The sequence below is a fragment of the Callionymus lyra genome, chromosome 18 (genome assembly GCF_982586985.1).
Source record: "Callionymus lyra chromosome 18, fCalLyr1.hap1.1, whole genome shotgun sequence".
In the NCBI taxonomy this organism is placed as follows: Eukaryota; Metazoa; Chordata; class Actinopteri; order Syngnathiformes; family Callionymidae; genus Callionymus; species Callionymus lyra.
Window position 1 is genome coordinate 11,506,096 of NC_141835.1, and position 23,313 is coordinate 11,529,408.

The window sequence follows — 23,313 nt, forward strand, 5'->3', positions numbered from 1 at the left end:
GTAGATTTAGTAGTATAAGTATAAGTGGTTAACACAGTAGTGGAAGTAGAAGAAATGGTAGTAGACGTAGTAGCGGGAGTAGAAGTAGTAAAAGAATAAGAATAGGTAGTAGAAGTATTCGAAGAAGTAGATTTAGTATGATTAGTAAAAGCAGATGTAGAATTAGTAGTCGAAGTAGATGACAAAATAGTAGAAGAAGTAGTAGAGAAAATAGAATAAGAAGTAGATTTAGTAGTATAAGTACAATTGGTAAAAGCAGAAGTAGACTTAGTGTTAAAATTAGTAGTAAACATAGTAGTAGTATTATTAGTAGAATAAGTAGTAGAAGTAGAAGAAGTTGTAGTAGATGTAGTAGTGGGAGTAGAAGTAGTAAGAGAATAAGAAAAGGTAGTAGAAGTAGTAGTAGACGTAGTAGTGGGAGTAGAAGTAGTAAGAGAATAAGAAAAAGTAGTAGAAGTAGTAGTAGACGTAGTAGTGGGAGTAGAAGTAGTAAGACAATAAGAAAAAGTAGTAGAAGTAGTAGTAGACGTAGTAGTGGGAGTAGAAGTAGTAAGAGAATAAGTAGTAGAAGTAGTAGAAGCCATAGTAGTGGGAGTAGAAGTAGTAAGAGAATAAGTAAAAGTAGTAGTAGTAGAAGTAGAAGAAGTAGAGGAAGAATTGGTAGTAAAAATAGAATTAGAAGAAGTAGATTTAGTAGTAGAAGTATAATTGGTAAAAGCAGAAGTAGAATTAGTAGTAAAATTATAGGTACTAAACACAGCAGTAGAAATAGCAGTATAAGTAGAAGAAGCATTGGTAGTAGAATAAGTATTAGAAGTAGAATAAATAGTAGTAGACATAGTAGTGGGAGTAGAAGTAGTAAGAGAATAAGAATAAGTAGTAAAAGTTGTAGTAGAAGTATAATAAGTAGTAGTAGATGTAGTAGTGGGAGTAGAAGTAGTAAAAGGATAATAATAAGTAGTAGAATTAGTAGAATAATTAGTAGTAAAGGTATAAGTAAAATAAGTAGATTTAGTAGTATATGTGTAATTAGTAAAAATAAACAGTGAAATTAAGAATCCTGAGATTATCTGTTGGGATTATAATCCAGGTGCTCAGAACTATCTAGAAAGTTCCCAGACATCATTTTTGATTAAAAAAAAAAGATTCTGACAACAGTTTTATTGGCATGAAAACCAGTATTTTGAGTCAAAGAAACATCATGAAATCTATTTGTGTTGACTTGAACCTCAGCGTCTGCTTCTTCTCAAGGTCGCCCTAAAAACTGACGCCGGCGGCAACAGAACCTTCGCCACGAGATCCTCCTCCTCTCGTCGCATCTCCGACGTTTGTTCTCGACTCACAACAATCTTTGAAGCACGTTTCACGATCTCATCGTCTTCATTAGCGTCGGCGGCTAACGAAGAGAAGGTCAACAGTTCACGTCTCCAGACGCACTCGGAACATAGTCGGCGATTAACCTTAAATCTCACCGCCTCGTTAAAACCGTAGCCGTCGAGAACCCGTTGGATGTTTATTGTTTTTCTTCTTGAAAGGGTTCGAGGATTTAGAAGGATCGTGATTCCAGGAGTTCAGGCGAGGTCGCGTACAGTACGATCTGGCTTTTGTCTCGTCGCACTTCCAGCCAGCCAGGGTTAGATCCTCCTGGACCTTCATCATCAAGCAAATCTGAATCGCGTTTGGAGGTCGATCATGATCACGAAACGTCCAACAAAAAGGACATTAATTAGGAAAAAAAAGGACGTACATGTTAGATATTATCGTACGTACATATTATTGTGTTTTTCATGATCTAAATAAACATCACATCTTTATTTACAGAGAAGTGATTGATCGAGAAGATTATTTCTGATGATTGATTAGTCGTTTCTCTTTCTCTTACACAACCAACACTAATAGTAGTGATAGGAAATATTGATATGGTGATATTTTCGCAATATTCTTTTTACACGATATTGTATCGATATATGCGACAGTTTTATGTTTTCATCATTTTTTAATTTTAAGGTTTAAATTAAGTGTTGTTTTTTTTAAATAAAAAAATGTATAATTAATATTGATATATTCACAACGTTTATTCATTTTTATGTTGCAATTAAACTTCCGACTGCTAGATGGCGGCGGTCGTTGCGTCCCCCCGCAGCTAACGGAACAGTTATGTCTCGACGATGACTGAGGACGAGAGGATACAGCAGCTTTTACAGCTGATGTTTGGACATATTTTGGTTTCAAAACAAATGAAAGCAGTTACGACTTCGTCAAGAGTCATGTGGTCTGTAAATTCTGCAAGACCAAAGTCAGGTACTCGACAATACTACAAATATATCCTTTTTACTACAGTATCACGATATATCGTATCGTTGCCCCCTGTAACGTCATACTTTTTTTCATTTATATAATTGAAATTTGATGGGAATTTTAATACTTCTTGTTAAAGACAACGTTAAATCTGTTCGGCCCGTGAAATGGTGTATATTTTATACTTTATATAGCTAGATGGCAGCATGTCCTACAATAAACATTGAAATCCAGCGAGATCCTATCAATGACTGAGGACGAGAGGATACAGTGACTCCAGCAGCATTTAAAAGCTGATCTTTGGACATATTTTGGTTTGAAAACAAATAAAAGCAGTTACGACTTCGTGGAGAGTCATGTGTTCTGTAAATTCTGCAACACCAGAGTCAAGTACTCGACAATACTACACATATATACCTGTTACTACAGTAATGCAATACAGTCACTGTGAAAAGTAATCACATTTCGTTTTTCTCATTTGAAAAGGAATTACATTTGTCTAGTTTTTTCTCATCAATCTACACATAATGATGAAATGAAAAATGTTTTTTTATATATTTTTTTGTTCATTAAAAAGTAATGTAACACTGAACTCTCACACATACATAAGTATTGACTTCAAACCTGAGCTTTGATGTTACCACTGATGATTCTACACCAGTGCTGTGTCTCAAATCGCATACTACTCTTAGTATACTAGAAGTTAGTATGCATCAGTTTAGTGTACATACTAACTAGTACGCAATTCTCCACAGATAGTACGTCTCAAATCAAACTCTGCTGCTACACACTAACCGGAAATCACATGACAGGTTCTTCTTCTACTACTATTTAACCATGTTTCAACCAGCTGTTTGAACGCTATCGCCACCTGCTGGCAGCACGTTTTGCAACTTTGGAAAAAGAAATAAAGAAAAAATATGAGAATCGAAATATTCGCGAGATATTTAAGCTGGTATCAGCAACGAAGACGTGTTTATCCTCCTAATGTTGGCTGAAAATGCACCTGTAAGTATATGAATATATATGCATTTATATATGACGTAACTTCCGTTTAAAACGTCACTAAGATGGCGGCTGTTTAGTGTGTTTAGTGTCCATCGAACCATGCTCAGTTTTGTGGGCGTGTTAGTACGCCAATTTAGTGTGCATGGCGCACTAAATTTAGCATACTAAGAATTGAGACGCACTAAAAATACTAACTTTGAGTACGCTAGTATGCGATTTGAGACACAGCACAGGACTAGAGCACCTGTGGCTAATCCACCTGATTGGAAACACCTTCTATATGAAGCCCCACAGCTCTGTCCAAGGAAGTGTGTGTAGAGTCTAGAGACAGGATTGTGTCGAGGCACAGAGCTGAGGAAGTGTTTAAGTGTCCATCGTCTTATCTGAACCACCAGCATCTTTATAGGCCAAAAACATAAACATGAACCTTCTTGGATTTTGAGCCGACAGGTCTTGAGTTTGATACTTTGAAAGTGTTTGCTTCTGGTGGTTAAAAAACAGCAGGGGACTTTAAGTTAAATAAATAACTCTTGTGAGTTTGTGTGTCGCTTAAGCAGCTGTAGGTGTGTTGACACTGGGGGTTGTGAACCTAGGTCAGGAAAACTGATGTTTTCCAACAGTGAAAAATGTTATAGTTAGGATGATCGGCTGACGTCCACACGACTGCGTTTTGAAAGCTTTTTAAATAATAATATTCATTCCTCTCCCACTTTCCACCATTTCAAAGTCCATGATGCTTTGCAACAGTTCAACTAAAACGTTGTTGCTAAAAAAGTACCAGAAATGATTCGACAGCTTCTTCTTCTACTACTTTTTAACGCTGATTGCAACAACCTGTCGCCAACACTTGACAGCGCTTTTCGGCTTTTTTTTATTAAGTTGTGTTTCATTGTGTTATTGTTGTGTTTTCTGAGTGCTTTCTTGAGAAATTTACGCGGATATCGTAGCTTCCGTTTAGCGTCATCTACGTCACTAAGATGGCGGCCGTTTGACTGCGAATTGTGCACTACATTTTCGCAAACTGCTCAGCGTGCATGCACTTGTGTACTCAAAATATAAAGTATTTATCAAAAATCTAAAATATTTGGGCACATGGATGCTGAACGTAGGTCATGGCATGTTTTACACCAGTGAAAAATCTTATATTGAGTATAATCAACTGACTTGTGTTTTGGAAGCTTTTATTAATGATACGTTTCATTCCTGTCCCACTTTCCACCATTTCAAAGTCCATAATGCACTGCAACAGTTCAACTAAAGCGTTGAAAAACCAAGTTTTTATCGCTGATCGCCTTTTTAAATGAGGAATAACTGACTCTAAAAAGTGTTTCATCCGAGCTGAATAATTAACAAGGTTCAGAACGGAAGCGAACATTTTCGTTTTGAAAACATCGGTTCGAGCTTGAAAGCCTCCCGGAGGGGAAATGACCGAAGAAAGGTCGAGCTTGTTTTGGGCCTTTTTTCGTTAAAACAAAAGATTACGACGTGACCTTCATCGCACTTTGAGAAGCCGCCGAGTCAACATCGACCCTCGTTCGACCTCTTGTTATGTTGCAGCAGTTAGTGGCTCCGGTTTCCTCCCTTTTCTCGTTCTCTTTGTACTACATTTACAGTGAGACTCATCCAGAAAATACATGTTTTTAAATAAGTGTATTTGTCTCTGAAGTTTTTTTTCCTATTTAAAAGAAAAGGACGTCCATTACCCTCTTGTGGTTGGAGGAGAAACTGCTACAAAGAATGTACATTTAAAAAAGCTAAACTTTCTCCAAACTGATGATTTTTTGTATTTTTTTCAACTATTTTTAAACTTTATGTCGGAGATTTTTATCTTTAACCTAAGAAGTTCTTGAGCACTTTTTTTTCTTATCTTTTTTTTGCTTGACGTCTCACATACAGAAGTGCTGTGGGACGAAAATAATGTATTCCTAAGAAACGCAAAATGAGGATTAAAAACTGGAAAAAAAAAGTTTTTTGTTTAGTCTTGAAAAAAAATGTGATGGCTGTGCAGTAATTTTTGTTTTTTTTTCGTTAGTTTTCCAATATAATTTCTGACAAATCAAATAAAAATGAACTAGAATAATATGATGAACACTCTCAGCTATCGCTTGTTTTTGATTTTGTATTTTTTGTGTGTGATTTTTGTGTAATATGTCAAACTTGACGAAAATTTGCTGCAAATCCAGACTTTTCTCTGGTTATTTAAAGGGCCAGTATCCTTCTGATTTAAATGCCCTTAAATCTTTTTTTGTTGTTGCAGTTTTATGGTGCACTTAGTTATGCTCACAATTATATATTTTTAAATATTCACAAATACTTATTAGACAACAATAAGGATTTTTTTACAGAGAGAACGATACGATAAATTGTGATATTGAAGGCTTTAAAAAACAATTAAAATGCAATAAAATGTCATCAGTAAACACACAAAATAAAATATAGATGTAAATGATGAACCAGCAACTTTTTAAACGTGTATTTTAAACTGTAACTAATGCAGGACCCAGCCTTGTTAACATTTAGCGAGTTGCTAATGGGCACTCTGGCAGCAGCGTGACTGATCTTTGAACTGAATCTAGTGCATTAAGGAGTGCCGGGGAATCGTACCCCCTGCACCGCGCAGCTGTCTTTCTTGGCAACAGGCGCCGGTCCCCGGGGCCGCCCGCACTGTCGGCTCGTCGTTAACGGACTCTTGGAAGCCGGTCAACACCCAGCAGGTGAAACCAAGACCCCGGAGTTCTACCGTCCAGCGGTAGAGGGAACATCAGGCGTGACGCGGGTTCAATTACACGCTTGATGCCGTAGGTTCGGAATAATCGATGATCCCAGAAGTTCATCAGGCAGATGAAGAAGATTGGCTTAAAAATCACTTTCTATTTTTATCATAGTTCTTTTATGGTTTATATTTCGTAGAGGTGTAGAGTAAAATAATTAGGGTTTTTTTTTCTAATTGCAAATATTTACAGGTTAAACTTTTAGTTGCAATTAAACTTCCCGTCGCTAAATGCAGTCATCAGTTTCCACGGCTACAGCAACAGTGAAATTACGAACAAAATTCCGGTTATGATTGAGGATTAGGGGTGTAAGAAAAATAGATTTTTTTCCATAATACTGTTTCACTATTTGACAGCACTGTATCTACTGTATTAAAAATGATGATTTATTTATTTACATATATATATATATTCCTTTTTTGCTTGCAAATTGTGTTATTTCCATCATAGTTCTTTTTTGCTGTACACTTCAATAAAGTATGTGTAAGATAAAAATAAAATGTTTAATTCACAATAAACATGCAAATATTCACAGTTTGTTCATTTTTGTGTTGCAATTCAACTACCGGCCGCTAGATGGCAGTAGTCTTTACGTCCTCCACAGTTAAATGAACATTGTAATTCCAGCATGATGACTGAGGACAAGAGGATACAGTGGACTCCAGCAGCTTTTAGAGCTGATGTTTGGACATATTTGGGTTCCAAAACAAATGAAAGCAGTTACAACTGAGGACGAGAGGATACAGTGGACTCCAGCAGCTTTTAAAACTGATGTTTGGACATATTTTGGTTTGAAAACGAATGAAAGCAGTTAAGACTTCGTCAAGAGTCATGTGGTCTGTAAATTCTGCAATACCAGAGTCAAGTACTTGACAATACTAATATGTTCTTGTTCGTGTCACAGTTTATTGTGTCATTGCCCCTGTATAGTGATATGTATCGTATCATTAAATTCTTGCCAATTAAAACCTCTATTTCTAATACAATTGTTTTCTATATTTTGTTTCTTATAAATAATTTCTGAATAAAATCCATGATTTGGATCCATCCCAGAGTTTTTCCATACCACCCTGTAGCACTACAAAAGTACATTGCAAAGACACTGTTTCTTTAAGTGTCATCTTACACAGCAGATGAATTTACTCAAAGTCTTGCCAGAGCCAAGGTCTCGAGCATGTAAACATGCTAGCTTAGCTGGTCGATAATTATCCTGAGGTGTAATGTGTTTTAATCAAAGACAAGAATCTAAATTCTGTATTAAAATCAAATTTAAGACATTTTCAAGACTGGAAAAATCGAAATGTTTAAAATAAACGTCAACATTTTGTCTGTTGCCGTGTGGTTAAAAAAACATTTATAGGTTCTTTGAAATATTGACTAAAACATTTTATATCCTTGGGTGTCTTGGACTCTCACTATGGGGGAGAAAAAGCTAAATAAAATCTATAAATGTCTCGTAAAATAAAATGAAAAATGTTGTGATGAAACTTTTGGTATCACGACTACACTTTGTCACAAAAGTCTGACCCACATTATAACTGAAAAGGTTCAGAATCAAACGATGAACTGAGAAAGATCTCCTGCTGTGTCTGTCGATCAATACTTTAACAGTGAAGTGCATCACATTTGAATTTCAAACTGAGACGTTTCTACGTCTGCAGGAACTCAGTCACAGGAACCTTAAGATCCAGACAACGACTTCATGCCCTCCCTTCACACATGCCACACCAGCAGTATCATCGGAATACTTTTGTACGTGGCATGTTGCTGAGTTGTGCGCAAATGTCTGTGGTGTAAATTGTGAAGATAAAGGGGGGACAGCACGGTACCCTGTGGTGCCCTTGCATCGCTCACCACATGGATGGTGTTAAAATAGATGGTGTTTGACGCATTAAATTGTACATTTTTCAACACCTACACAATACGTACTGTTTCCTGTCTCAACCAAGTGGAGTATTTTGAGATTCATCTGGACTTGGAGTGAGACGGCAGTTGCACAGGTGGTTTATTCCGAGGACTAAAAATAGACTTCGGTTCTGGACGATTTCCGCTCTGGATTGAGGAGATGAAAGAGGAACAGAGGCTTCCAGGAGTTACATCTGTATCTAATAAAAAAAACTAAAAACGAACTACATTTATCTGCCATCAATCAACTCACTGCTACAAATACTTCCCAGAATCCCAGTGGTCTTATTGAAGACTTCCTGTCTTAAAGTCTCAATAAGGAACTTGAGTTGGAAAGTCATGTGTGTAAGAAGATGTAGTCTTTATTTCTGTATTGACTTCAATAGATTTGTGTTATTGTTAAAAACACACAACCTTAACTTCTTTATCTTTTTTCAATTTTTGTGTCTTTATTGTCGCTGGTTTTTGACTTAAAATGGTAAATTGACTTGTTTTACAATTTAATAAAAAAATTATATTGTGTAGCTTAAAGTGTTTTTTTTTTAATAATATTAGACCTAATTAGTAGAAAAGCTCCCACACACAAATAATATATTATATAATATCACATATAAAGTAATTATATAAACTATTAATTTACCCACATGGTACCTTTTTTCCACAATCAGGCGGAATTTGTTCGGAGAACATACATTTTTCGGCTTACAAACGAAGACGGTTACAAATCCTGCAAAATATTCTTGGATCCAGATGGTAATCTGGAGAACAAGCTCAATTTAAACAAAATGTATACAACTTTTTAAATGGTTTTCATTCAAATCCATGTATACATTTTCAAGTTGTTTTTTGATTAAAGACTGGAAAGGCTGGAATGGACACACAACCTCCTTGTCAGATGTAATTAAACAATATTTACATTTTTAAAAAAGTAAAAATTGGCAAGATACACTCGTAAATGGAAATGTAGTCATGCTTTGTGGTTCAATTTCGTAACTACAAGAGCCATATTTACCCTTTAAAGTGTCAAAAGTGTAAAATAAATTGATTACAAGGAAAAAGGTTTGTTGCTTCTATCAAAACATTTAATCCAGATTATGTGTGTGTAGCCGCTGCTTGAAGTGCGTAAACAAATTTTATGTTGCCTATACATTTTACATTTTGTTTTACTGTTTTTTTTTCAATGCATATTATTTAGAGAAAAACACTTACAAGAACGCATAACTCCCCCAAGCTGTTAATTTAAACCCAGATGTTAATTGTTTTGGTTATTTTTAAATTTTATCATTCTTTTTCATTTATTTTGTAATTTAACTCTTTTTTTTTTTTTAAATAAACATGATCCTAGCGTGCACAATCAGACTGCATATGGCAGTATCGGAATGTCCTCGAGCTCACAAACAAAGCTAGCGATACATTCCACAAAGGATCCCTGGATCCAGATGGTAATCTTGAGAACCACATAATTTTACCTTCACCTTTCACCTTTAATGTTTAAATGTTTAATTATATTTTTCCAACAATGGATACCCAAACCAATTGGCAGATGGACTACAAGAAAAAATAAGAGAGAATAATGCAAAATAAAAATGGCTAAAGTACAATCATGACACTATATAAATAAAAAAACATTTTTACAATGTTGCCTGATGTGTCAAAACAGGATGACTGCCAGTTTTAAATATTAAAAGGGGGGGAAAAAGGGATTTATTTTATGGCAAAAGTCAATGAAAAGCCGCTGGAAGGTGTGGCCATCTGGACCGGAGCGACACAGAACCCTACATTGTTCCAGAGGTCACTGCCTGGGAGCCCCGTGAAATCAAGGGCTGGCTGTAATCGCCCCGAACTGGGATCGCTTCCAAATTTATAAAAACCTCATCCTGTCTTCGGCTTCGAATGGGATTTATCACCTGCCATAATTAGGCTCGAATTCTCATCTGCAATAACCGGCGTGAAGTAAGTTTATACTCCACGCTGATCTCTTTACAAACCTCGGACGGTGCATCCCGTCTGTAGACGGAAACACCATTAACATAAAATGTTTAATTCAACGTCCCTCACACGTCGCGCCGACAAACGGCGAAGATAAATGCTTCGGCGAGCACGACTTTCCAAAAACCGCTGAATGCATTTGACATTAAAGTCAAGGCTTCATTGAGAGCGTCTATAGTGAAAAGGAGGGCGGCAAGAAAAGAGCCGGCCCTGGCACCCAAAACTACCTTTTGGTGACCATGTCACTTCAGGATATATGGTTTCCCTTCCTTCTCAGTTCTCACGTTTAATTTTCCCCGAGAGCGAAGAGGTCCAGGTCCCAGGGCCAAGGACGACTCGTTTTCGACACCGAAAACTTCTTCGTTTTTTTTTTTTCTACACACAAAAGGTGTCATTGAGCTTTGTGTGTTTGCACCTGCTCCCGGTCCAGACAGCAGATGCTCTTCCTGTTGGTCCAGGGTTTTTTTTTTTTTTTCGGGGGCAACAACGGGGTTTGTCGTCTGGAGACAAAGAAAAAGTCAACAGTTTGTTTGGTGAGAGAAGGAGTGAGAGTCAGTCTGTCTTTTAAGGAACTTCCAAAATCCCTTCAAGGTCACAAAGATGAAACAAATGACTCGTCAAGAGGGACATTGGGGCCTAAAAGGAAGAAACTCTGTATTTGCAACTTATTTCGATCACAATATAAAAGTTAAAGGGGGGGGGGGGCAGCGCTGAGCTAGCAGAATTCAAAGTACCCGGAAGAAGAAGGGGGAAAAACAAAGATGGCTTTGAAGAAAAAGCGAACTTCCAAAGGCAGATTTTTTTCAAGTCGTATTGCAGATCAGAGGCTTTTTCGGAAACTGCAGCTCCTTCTATTTTTTTTATTTTTTTTTCCAAGGCTGTATCCTAAAAGAGAATTCTCTTTAGAGACAGTAGGGGTTGAGCCCGAACACCCGCCGCGGAGATCATTATTCTGAGGATCTGAGCTGGTTCGAAAATAGGTTACTATGATAAAAAGAGACTCAATTACACTCATAATTTGATTTTTAATTTTAATTTGTTAAGTATGACTGCTTTACATATTGAATCTACCTATTTTTTAGCTTTTTTTTTTTTTTTTTTTTTTAGCATTTGAAATACGGTTGCTAGCAAGGAGCTCGATTGGGGCAGCAGCTGGTCCGGAACTTTCAGGAGTAGGTGCGAAGAAGGAGTGTTCAAACTTTTTCAAACTTTCCTGATGGAACTCCAGAACAAAAATGCCCCTAAAAAATATTTCCTCGTCAAATTATCAACATTTCTTTTTAAAAATGCTGTAATTTTTTGCAAAGATTAGCATTATTTCTGTGAATTTGAAAGCATTATTCTTATTATTTTCATGTGTGGTATTACATGTTAATAACTGTGATTCTAACATGCTAACATTAGCATGACTCCTTTAAGAAACATCTTAAGACGTTTCTATTTGTTCAGGCTTTTCCTTGATTTTCTGGAACTCCTGTTGTGTTATCAGTTTCATCTTGATATTTAAAATATATACTTTATTGAATATTGTTTTGATTGTTTAAGCGCTTTGTGACCCTGGTCTGGAAAAGCGCTATATAAATAAAAATTACTTACTTACTTACTTACTATGCTAATAACTATGTGGGATGATTATGGCGAAAAGGTGAGAGGTAAAAAAAAACAACTTTAGTTTAATTTTTAATTTGAGCAGTACATATATGTTTTACTTAATGTAACACATGGATTCAAGGTACTATTAATACTGTACTACTACTGTACGATACTACACTTTTATGGTGACTATTCGTTTTGTTGTGTGTTGTTGTTTGTAAATTCCCTTTTTTTTCTTTTTAATTCTATTGAACTCAATGTCTTCTCGTCCTATTTGTCAATTTTATTGTCAAACCCCTAAAAAATATCCACTTATACTCAAATTGTGAGTGAGTATTTGTGTTGCAAGTAGTATGTAACTAAGAATACAAAGAGTTAAAGTATTTAATAACTGCTCTATGAGGATGAGTTGACAGAAGATGGAGCGATGAGGGGCGAAGAATGCGACTTGACCACAAGGTGGCGTGTGAGAGGTTTTCCAAGCCCAAATGTACTGTAAACTGAGACGGAAACGGCGGTTGTTACTCAAGCCCTTGTTAGTCACAAACACCACATTGGTCAAGCGAAAAAATGTTTTCAAATATTTACTTCTCCGAACCCTCATCTTACAAGATCCTATTGTTCCTCGAAAAACCGCCGCGGACAATCGATGGTGTAAACTTTCCGGGGCGAGTGAGGAAACTGAGAGCGAGAGGAGTCGCGGTGACTGATGGAGTATGTCATGGTCTCGTCCTCCATCTAAACAGTCTCTGGCTCTCGAGGTGACTGATGAGACGGGATCTGAGGTAACGCCTGTGGCGGACTCTCCATTTTTTTTTTCCATTTATAAACACGTATAGAACAAAAAACAACTTCTCAAGTCATCCAGCCCTCAATGGCGTCTCTGTGCCTGGACCTCCTTGCTCTGAATATCTGGTCTGTGTGGACGTTCTTATCTTCTGTGCTGACGCTCTTGTCGTCTGAAAGGTATGTGGTCGTTCAAGTGCAAATGTTTATTTCCTGAGGCGGCCCGGTGTCAATGATCGGGCTTCACGCAGGTAGATCCTCGGAGCATGTGGGGCGTCAACGTGCCCCAGAAATAGACAGAGGTAAATGGTGGAGATTGTGCAATCGTTCAATGGTCCGGACTGTCTGGGGGGAAAAAACGGTAATAAAGACGTCTTTGCGTGGACAAACATTTGGTTTAGACGCCTCCTGCCCCCCCACACACACAGGACAAGGCATGACTAGTCGACCTGTTTATGATGCATTAGTTGATGTCTGAGTAAGTAGCAGGGAGATAAAAATCTGCTTCGTTTCCGTTTTTCCCAAAAAAGGTTTCTATTTGGTCAGTTTTAGTGTAAAAAGGCTTTTTCTTTTATTGATTTTTGCATCCGTTGCCGTCACGGAAACACATATAGGGGCGCTAGTTTTAGCTCGCATGCTAACGCTGGCAAGACATCACAGTGTCTTTCGTGGAAACAGCTTGTTGAGTTTCTTAACTATACAACTGATCCGTCTTGAAGGGCGGTTAGCTGCTAGCTCGTATTCATGGGCTACTAACAATATTTTTACACGGCAGCAGAGACAACGTTTATAAATGTATGTAAAACATAGACGATCCACTTGAAAGCTTGATAAAACCTGCGTGTAACCGATCAATAGAATTAAAGATTTCTTCTTTTTTTTAACCATAAAGTGCATCAGATAATTAGCATATTAGCATTTTGTTCTACTGCGTGACTGTTAGCCTTCACTGTTAGCCATAGTGCGAATTCGTAGTCTCCGAAGGACCTTGACTACAAGGCCTCCTGGTGCTTCAGAGTTACACGGAGTAATACCATAGACCCTCACAGAGTAGTACTACAAAGCCATGCACTGCAGTGGAGTAATACTGCCAAGGGTTTTACTTCGGAGCCTTACAGGGTAATTTCCACAAAGCGTTGTGAAGTAATACTAGGGAGCTTGTGGAGTAAAGCTACGAAACTTTAACGTGCGGCTTCCTAGCTTTACCAAAGTCCTACTTAATCATTTTGACAGATTGCTGAGCACCGGTACCACATAAAATAATTTCAAGGTCAGTAATTACAACTACAATTAATACATAAGACGCACTGTACATTTCTGAGACGATTCATTTAAAATGTCCTAGAATTCCGATATCTTCGTAAACGTCCAGTTTACATATCGCTAGTTCTCAGAAGCAGTATTCTAGAAGTGATATTAGGAAATTGTTTTAATTAAATATGACGATTGTGGCGAGTATTAGCGAGGTTGCTAACTAGCAATACTCCACTCATCACATGCCGTTTATTACTCAAGACAAACGATAGAAGCGACTTCTTTGTGAAACTGAAAAATTGTCACGATAACAACTTAAAAGCATTTTTATCAGGGCCATCAGGTGGTTGGTTTCACAGGTATGGGCCGGATGAGCTGAAAGTTGCTTCTCAATATATTTACGACAGCATTTTCTTTCCCTATATTAAGAGACATTTTTTGTACTTTTGTTATTTCTATCATGGTTTTGATGAGATACGGATACACTTTTAAACTTTAATATTTGACATAATTTTGGTGGTTAAATACACTCTAAGAATAAAGATACGATTTTTTTTCTTTCAATTATTATAATTAATTGATTCATAATTAAAATTCGAATTTTAGTTTGTTCATTTTTGTTGTTGCAATTAAACGTCCGGCCGCTAGATGGCAGCAGTTATTGCATCCTACACAATTAAAGAATTAATTAAACACGACTGAGGAGACTGAGGATGAGAGGATACAGTGACTCCAGCAGCTTTTAAAAGCTGATGTTTGGACATATTATGGTTTGAAAACAAATGAAATCAGTTACGACTTCGTCAAGAGTCATGTGGTCTGTAAATTCTGCAACACCAGAGTCAAGTACTCGACAATACTACACATATATCCTTGTTACTACAGTATCACAGTACATCATATCATTGCCCCTGCATCGTGATACGTATCAAACATTCTTGATTATTTACAGAGTTGTAAAGAAGGTCCTGACTTGATCTTTGGAAATTCCAGCAGCAACATTTTTATCATGGTTTTTAGAGACTTCAGAAGGTTCTGGGAAAACATTTATTTTGTGGTCGTAACTGCCGGAACATGAACTTTGGAGGCTCCAACGTACGATAAACTTTCACAAGACCCCCCCCCTTTTTTAAGATACATTTTCAACCAAATCTACTCTCCTTCCTCTGAAGGCATTTTCGTGAAAGATTTATCGACGGGAAAATCTTTGAACTTTCTAATTTCGAAGACGAGGAGCGAAGAAGAAGAAGCTCCGTCTGCTCCTCACATCCTCGCCTCCCGCCGAGCTCCCCTCATGAAGGATTGATGACCCCGGCAGAAAAAAATAAATATATTTTGTTGTATCCTAAGCGCGCTCTCAAAAAAACCAATAGGGCGTTTTCGGAGCCAAAAGGTTCATCCGCAATCTTTTTCGATCTTTTTTTTTTACACATGAATTTGGTGAAATAATTCTGGCACCGGACGACGAGGCCAGGGACGGTTGCCATCGCCAACCCCAATATTATAGAATTATAGTCAGACAGAGCGACTCCTGGTGCCGTGTGGTCAATTACTCTGTGGCCTGGATCGCAGTGGAGACGCTGCATTAAAGGAGAAGAAGGAATACTCTTGGAAAAAAAAAAAAGAAAAAAGAAGTGTTGGCAGATTACATGTCAATACCCACTGACGATTCCAGAAGGTTCATGAGAAGGTTCCTCTTCACACCCGTGGGTTTGTAAAAAAAAAATCAAACATAATGTGGTGAAACATCTCAATAATGACTTTATTTGTCTATACGTTAAGTTGTGACCTTCGTGTGCGACTTCTTCAGGGTTTAAGGAGGGAAACCGCATTTTTCCTATTTGATCCTGGAAAGTGAGCAGCTCAGAATTTTTGGGGTAAAGCTTGTTGGCGCCTCCTTGTGAAAACATTCGCGCTGGTGTTTAGTTTCCCCCTGTGGGTGCTTAGAGGCGCGGCCGCACGGCGAGTCACTGGCGCTATCTGGTGGCGACTTTGAGGATTACACGTTTGTTTTGATGTTTGGATGAACTCAAGATGGCGCTGTGGCTCCAGAAATGAAGATCTCAGCGCAACTTGGAGACAAGATTTTGTTATTAAATCGCAGCACATGAAGGAACGAATATGTGAAGGAATTAGGGGACAAAATATCATTATTTATTTTACCATTACCATTATTAGGATGTATTTCCAAGATGCTTATGTGACACTTGAGAAGTATAAATGATATAAATAAAGGTGAAGTAAGAGATAAACTAAGAAGTATTTTTGGCAGCTTCAGGTTTATTATTATTATTAGTTTTAATTTATTACATTTGTCATCAAATATTGTCTATTTTTTATCTTTTGTTTGACCTGACGTTTTGACAAATGAATTAACTTTCATATTTAATGTTGAATTAATTAGTATTCATTATAAATATAATTATTATGATTTTACATTTTCTACATTAAGTTATTCTACCAATATTTTTACAACTTTTAATGAACAAAAAAATCATATTTACTTTATTTGATAAACATTTATTTATGTAAAGGTATTTAAGGTAAAGTATATATTAAATGATTTTTAATTTTTTGATATAATGGAATTGCACCGCTAAAACACAGCTGATAAATGAATAATAATAAAAAAAAGTGTTTAAAGTGGCAATACGTAAGATTAAAAAAGGTTATTACTGGGTCCCTCCAGTGTTAGGAGAGCGTAACTACAGGACATTTTATTTGTGTTTCATCTTCCTGGTAATTAAAAAAAAAAGAAGACAGATCTACTGCAGGTTTCATGGTTTATATGTAAAATAATAGAACAACAACATAGAAAATCAGCACTTCCAAATCCGAGTCCATGGTTCTCGAGTGGAGGAGGTCAAGTATCTTGGGGTCTTGTTCAAGAGTGATGGAAGAAAGGAGAGTGAGATCGACAGGCGGCATCAGCCGTTATGCAGATGATGCCAAGATTTGAGTTGGTTAAAAATAACTGGTTGGTTAAAAATACAAACTAGGTCCAAAAACGCATCACAAGTCGGGTCACCTGAGTTCATGAGCTGATAAGGCTCACATGAGACATCGACCTTCAGAGTCTGGACAGGAAAAAATGGACTTAAAGGAGTATTGAGTGGGAAAAAATGTGCTACATGAAAAAATGTTAAGGTCAAGAAATTCAGATAAAAAAAACCAAACTGACTTTACTTATTTGTCTAAATTGCATTTTATCTTTGGCGCCACCTTTTGGACGAAATAACGCAATCATGCTTAAAACTCAAAGAATTTAAAAGTAGTATTTTATTTTATCTTTTGGAGGATATCGATAAAATAAAGAGTAAAGAAGTATATATGCAAAATAAAATTTTAAATGTTAATATTTGACTCTTTTTTTTAACAGAAAAATATTGATATATCGCTATATTTTCTTAATGATACTGTAATTATATTTAATACCACTGTATCAATTTTTGGGGGGGCTTTCAAATACATTTTTAACATTTTATCTTTATTATAGATATTTTATGGTTTATATTTGATTAAACTTTGTTTAAAATAAAAATGTTTTTTTACTAACTAAAATGGAAATATTCACTGCGTTTGTTAATTTTGTGTCGCAATTGAGCCACTAGATGGCAGTTATAATGTCAACTTAATGAAACTCCCAGCGACGACTGAGGACGAGAGGATACAGTCAACTCCAGCAGCTCTTTTAAAATTATAATAATTGAAAAATAACATAAATGTATATATGTTTTCGCGGGCTTTAAATCATATTTTGTTCTTTTTACTATACCTGTTTAATGGTTTTACTGTAGGTTTGTTTAGAGTAAATTAATTAGATTTTTTTTTTTAATTTAAAAGTAGAATGCAAATATCCAATCATTTTACAACTTTTAATGAAAAAAAAAACATATTTACTTGATTTAATACACATTTATTTATTTAAAGTTATATAATGTAAAGTATATATTAAATTATATTTAAATTTTTTGATATACTGGAATTACACTGCTAAAACACAGCTGATAAATAAATAATAATAATAAAAAAAGTATTTAAAGCGGCAATACGTAAGATTAAAAAAGGTTATTTCTGGCTCCCTCCAGTGTTAGGAGAGCATAACTACAGGAAATAAATGCCTATCTTTGGACATTTTATTTGCGTTTTATCTTCCTGGTAACTTCCCAAAAAATAGAGACAGATCTACTGTAGGTCTAATGAACAAAAACGCTGATTGTTCATTTTTGTGTTGCAATTCAACTTCTGGCCGCTAGTTTGCGGCTGTTATTTAGTCCTTCCCATCTAGAGGAAAAATCAAATCCCTGCGATGACTGGGGACGAGAGGATACAGTCGACTCCAGCAGCTTTTAAAAGCTAATATTTGGACATATTTTGGTTTGGAAAACAAACGAAAGCAGTCACGACTTCTTCAAGAGTCATGTGGTCTGTAAATTCTGCAACACCAGAGTGAAATACTCGTACAATACTACACATATATACTTGTTACTACAGTATCGTATCGTTGCCCATGTATCGTGAAAGCTTCTCGCTTATTTTTTATTTTTTTGTTAGTGATTTAAAGTGTTGTCAAGGAGGTCCTGACTTGATCTCTGGAAACTCCAGCAGCAAACATTTGGGCTCGGGCTGAGGTGGTTCGTGACCACACCTCCCGCTCCTCTGAGGACCCACCATTGGCTGCGGTCTCCCGTGGATGCTGTCAGGACTTTTTATTCCATTAAAACTCCCCAAACTTCCTCCATCCTCTCTGACAACCTGTTGCGTCTTCCTTCCACCACCACCACCTTTTTTTTTTGTTCCTCTCTTTTCCTTCCACGGGGAAGTGATGAACTCCATCGATCCCGAGTCCCATCATCATCACCACCACCAGCACCAGAACCTCCAGAACCACACCTCACCCACCGTCGGCTCCCTCCCACCCAAGGAGGCCCCTGACATGGCGGCGGTTTACTGCGACAGCTTCAGCAGCATGTACCACCAGCAGACCCCGCAGAGACCCGCCGGCTACGGACTAGGGGACTACACCCCGTCCTCGAACCCGTACCTGTGGCTGAACGGGCCCCCGGGGGTCAACGCGTCCGCCTCTTACCTGCACGGCAACAACCCGTCGCCCTTCGTCCCGCCCTCCTACGGCGCGCAGCGGCAGTTCATCGCCAACTCGCCCGGGTTCGGGGGCCCGGATCTCGGGTGGCTCTCCATCGCCAGCCAGGAGGAGCTGCTGAAGCTGGTGCGGCCGCCTTACTCCTACTCGGCGCTCATCGCCATGGCCATCCAGAACGCGCACGAGAAGAAGCTGACCCTGAGTCAGATCTACCAGTACGTGGCGGACAACTTCCCCTTCTACAAGAAGAGCAAGGCGGGCTGGCAGAACTCGATACGACACAACCTGTCGCTCAACGACTGCTTCAAGAAGGTGCCCAGGGACGAGGACGACCCAGGTACGTGAACGCACCACCAAAGTTTTTTTTTTTGCGTAAAATAACGATTTAAAAAAAAAGAAGTTACGTTTTGATTTATCCGTTGCAATAATATTTAGAAGTAACAAAAATAAATAATTCCAATAATGACTAAATAAAAAGTTCGGTTAAATTAAAATAAGTGCGTTAGTTGAGTTGAAAAAAAAAGTAAATATTGTTTTTACTCTCAACTAATACAACTATTTGCAAAAACTTTACCATTATTTTTTTATCAGTAAACTCTATATTTTATTCCTAAAAAGTAACGTTCAAGCTGGTGTTGTTAGACATTTGCCGATATAAAGTCAAATATAGACACAAAATGAAACGTTATTTACTTTTTTTAACGACTTACAATCTTTTGTAAGTATATTTATATGTATGTAAGTATATTTGTATTTGAGTAAAAATATAAATATGATGTTTCACAAATGTAGATGATTATTAGTTGGACAAATGTATGTTTTCAAATAATAAAAAGGGGGGGAATTTGTGGATAAGATTAAAGAGAAATTTGATATTAACACTGAAGCTATACATGTTTAAAAGTTAATTGGTGGATTTATTGATTAATGTATTGATCTCGTGAGTGGAAAATGGATGCAGTTAAAATGTACTAAGTCACAAAGAAAATAAAAATAAACATTAATGTCCAATGAGACAAAAACAAATGTACAATATTTTCATGTATATATATTTTAGTCTTTTTACCTTATGTGTATTAAAAAAAAACAACCATATAAATCTAAAATATTTAAAAGAATATATCAGGTTTACTTTTATAGGTATGACTGTTTATTTAAAGACAAAACAAACCTTTAAGCCGCAGGATCTCCTAGATATAAGTTCTTAAATCCTGTTTGTTTAATCAGATTATATTTTTAAATCTGCTTAATAATGTTGTGGCCACTATTTTGTTGACATTCATCCTTCATGTAAGTAATGAATTTGAGGATTAATCCAGGTTTGTTTTTCTTTTTTTTCCCCAGGGAAAGGCAACTACTGGACCCTGGACCCCAACTGTGAGAAGATGTTTGACAATGGAAATTTCCGCAGGAAAAGGAAAAGACGCTCCGACACGAGCAGCTCGGCAGGAGCGGCGGCGGCGAAGGTGGAGGACGGCGGCAGGTCGGCCATGTCGGCCTCCCTGAAGCCCACGGACAGCCCTCAGCTCCTGGGCCCCTCGTCCCCGGACATGGAGGCCCTGGCGGAGAAGTCCCCGTCGCCGCCCGCCACCGCCGCCGCCGCCCCTTGTTTCAATAACTTCTACAGCAGCATGTCCACGCTCGGCTCGGGGGCCTCCGGCAGGCAGGGGTCCCTGGGTCTGCTCAACGAGCTGTCCAACAGGAACATTACGGCCCTGGGGCCCTACCACTCCGGCCCCGGCGGGCAGGACGGCGGGGCGTCGGAGCATGGCGAGGGCCTGCATTTCAACCGTGGAGTCTACTACAACACGTTTGGCGGCGGCCAGGGCGGACAGTTCAACGGTCACTTCTACAACAGCTTCAGCGTGAACAGTCTGATCTACCCCAGGGAAGGATCCGAGCTATAGGGGCCCAAACTTTTTGTGCATTTTAGTAACGCTTTTTTCCTCAAGCACTCGACTTCCAAGTTTAAAAAAAAAAGCACTTATTTTCCTCTTGTATACTTTGCAAAAAAATAGTCTATCACTGTATATTTTCCTTTTTTTTTTTACGTTGTAAAAGCAAAAAAAAAATTTAACTCTTCCTCTCTTTCGCCAAATCATCATTCAAACCTGCCAAAGTTGCCTTTTTTCCCCGGACCACGGTTACCTCATAAACCCTCTTTTATCGCTTTTTTCGACATCCAAATGCAGTCAATTTTCAAAAAAGCCTTCATCCGCCCTCCACACTCTGCCTTGACACTGCAGCACTAATGTAAATAAAGTTGATTTTTCTAGTGTATTTTTTTTGTAAATTATGAAAGATAGTTGGATGCTATTTATGCTATTTATATGTTTAACTCTTTCTTCAGAAGACAAACAAGCCCACATTTCAAACAGACAGAAAGTTTTTATCTCTCAGGATTCCGTGTGACAAACGTTGAAAGGTTTTTTTTTTGTATTTTTCTGCTGTTTTTTTTTTTTTTAATGATCTATACACAGTTGGTATACACACAACTGTGATTATTAATAAATACCCTGTGATCTTCAATCCCCTTGTCATTCATCATTAATTTCTGGATTAATTTATTCAATTATTTTCACTTCATTTCCTCTCGTCGACTCCGACAAAAACATGATTTTTAAGAAAATAAATGTTTTTTTTTTCTTTAAACAATATGTTAAAACCTCAGTTAATTTGTTATTTAATCAAATTAATCTGGAACATTATGAGGACGTTGTAAATGATATTCTAAAAACATTTTGGCGTTGAATAAGCAGTTTACTTTCTTTTCTCCAAAAAAAAAGTGTCATTTCTGAGTGTGAGATGAACTCATCCTGAGACGTGAAGAAGAGAAAGTTCACGGCTGGCGTCGAGCCGAGACTTTGACAGACATCTTAATTCAGATCCAGTGAAAACAAAGGAGCTTTTGTTCCTCCGTCCTTCACGCCGATCCCTCTTGTAACAATTAAGACTTCTGCGAATCTATCCCTCCGCGACCTGAGGCTCTTAAAAGCGACTCTTTTGTCGTCTCTCTCCCTCCGTGGCCTTGTTTTGCCCCAATTTTGGGAGGCCATCTTGTTTTTGTTCCTCCACAGGAAAAACAATGAGACTTTCCCTCCCCGAGTGTTGGCAACTCAGGATTAAGATTAAGAGACAATGATGGATTATTTTAACCACTTTTTAAACCATCATAAATTCTTTAAGCAGAGGAATATTTGAATCTCTAAATTTTTTTTTTTTTTTAAATAGTATAATTTTATATAACTATTAAGTGATTGAATTGCACATTAGTTAATTTAATTATAATTCGAATAAACACTGTAAATTTGAAAGTATAAATAAATCATCAATAAATAATAATAATAATAATTATTTCTAATTGTTTATTTCTTTTATTCAAACCCAACATATTAATTATAAACCTGCTGTTAAAAATATATATATATACTAACTTATATACTTGCCATTTTAAATTAATAAATCGATTTCAATTGTTTTTAAACTTTAAATTGATCATCCTTTAAACGAACGTTTAGATGTTTTCTTTCTTTTTTTTGTAAATAAAAACGATCATACAAACATGGTTTAAATAGTTTTATTCTAATATTACGTTTTTTATTTATCGAAGTTACAGATCAAATTCAGTTAAATATTTTTTAATATAAATCTGGAAATGAATGTAATTTAAAGATTCTACTTTTGTTTATTTTTTTTTATTGTATAATCTCATTTATTTCTTAAATAGAATACGACTTAACCAAGTTTTATTCTACTAAAATATGAATTGTAATATTTTCATTTATGTTTAAAATACAGTAAAACACATGGATTTTTATAAATAAAGTCAAAATCAATTTTAATTGAATCCGGAGCATATTTCCAGCGCTTGTGTGGTCCATGTTTATTTGTTAAAACCCTGATAACTGAATTGCTGTGAAATCAGCTCTCATGTCAGCATGTGGGCAAAAGAAACTCCTGCGCGGATCATTTTTTGTGTTTATTTTGCCACTTAACTGACAGAAAAAAGTCTTTTCTTGTCCGTTGAATGTTCAGTGGACAATCTGATGCTCCGCTGACGTCACTTCTATGCATTTCTGCAGGAACATTTTTCCCCGTCCTGGCAGAGGGCTCCGGTGCCGTCCGCTGAATAAGGACCCCTGTTGCCAAGTGTAAACTTCTCAATTAGAGTGGATCCACGGACCCGGCTACTGTTTGATAACCTTGGTTTTGTTCCTGGAACATCGGCTGCCCGCCTCTCATTTGGCAGCCATAGGGTTCTATCGACTGACACTTGAAAAGCACCATTGTTGGATCCGGGGCTGGGAAGCAGGTTGAACATGGACCGCCGGTCGCTATTTTGAGGGGTGACTGTGTAGGTTCATGTCCTAAAACAACCTCGCAGGACCCTCGACCCCGAGCCGGTTCCCTCTGATAATGGGCCCGAGGTGACGCCTCGCTAATGAGAAACATCTTAGACGAGGCCGCGGAAGAGCAAACGTTCCCTCGCGTTAGCTTTTTCCTCGGAGACGACGGGACTGAATGTGGCGAAACGTGGCGAGATTTTTCTGTCAGAAAAGTGAGGACGAACTTGACAAACACAATTGAGTCATGGGCTGTGTCTCAAAT

The 23,313-nt window shown here is 37.3% G+C and overlaps 1 protein-coding gene across 1 annotated transcript; it reads left to right on the forward strand.

Annotated features, from left to right (window-relative positions):
- Positions 1-18,429: 18,429 nt before the first annotated feature.
- foxi2 (forkhead box I2) lies at positions 18,430-20,612 on the forward strand. The gene is made up of 2 exons (XM_087779814.1): positions 18,430-19,042; positions 20,050-20,612. Exons 1-2 carry the CDS (start codon positions 18,430-18,432, stop codon positions 20,610-20,612), a joined length of 1,176 nt encoding a protein of 391 aa, XP_087635940.1.
- Positions 20,613-23,313: the final 2,701 nt, after the last annotated feature.

Coding starts and splice junctions, on each gene's coding strand:
- foxi2 (XM_087779814.1), top strand. CDS start 18,430: ATGAACTCCATCGATCCCGAGTCCCATCATCATCACCACCACCAGCAC. Junction 19,043..20,049: donor CAGGGACGAGGACGACCCAG/GTACGTGAACGC, acceptor TTTTTTCCCCAG/GGAAAGGCAACTACTGGACC.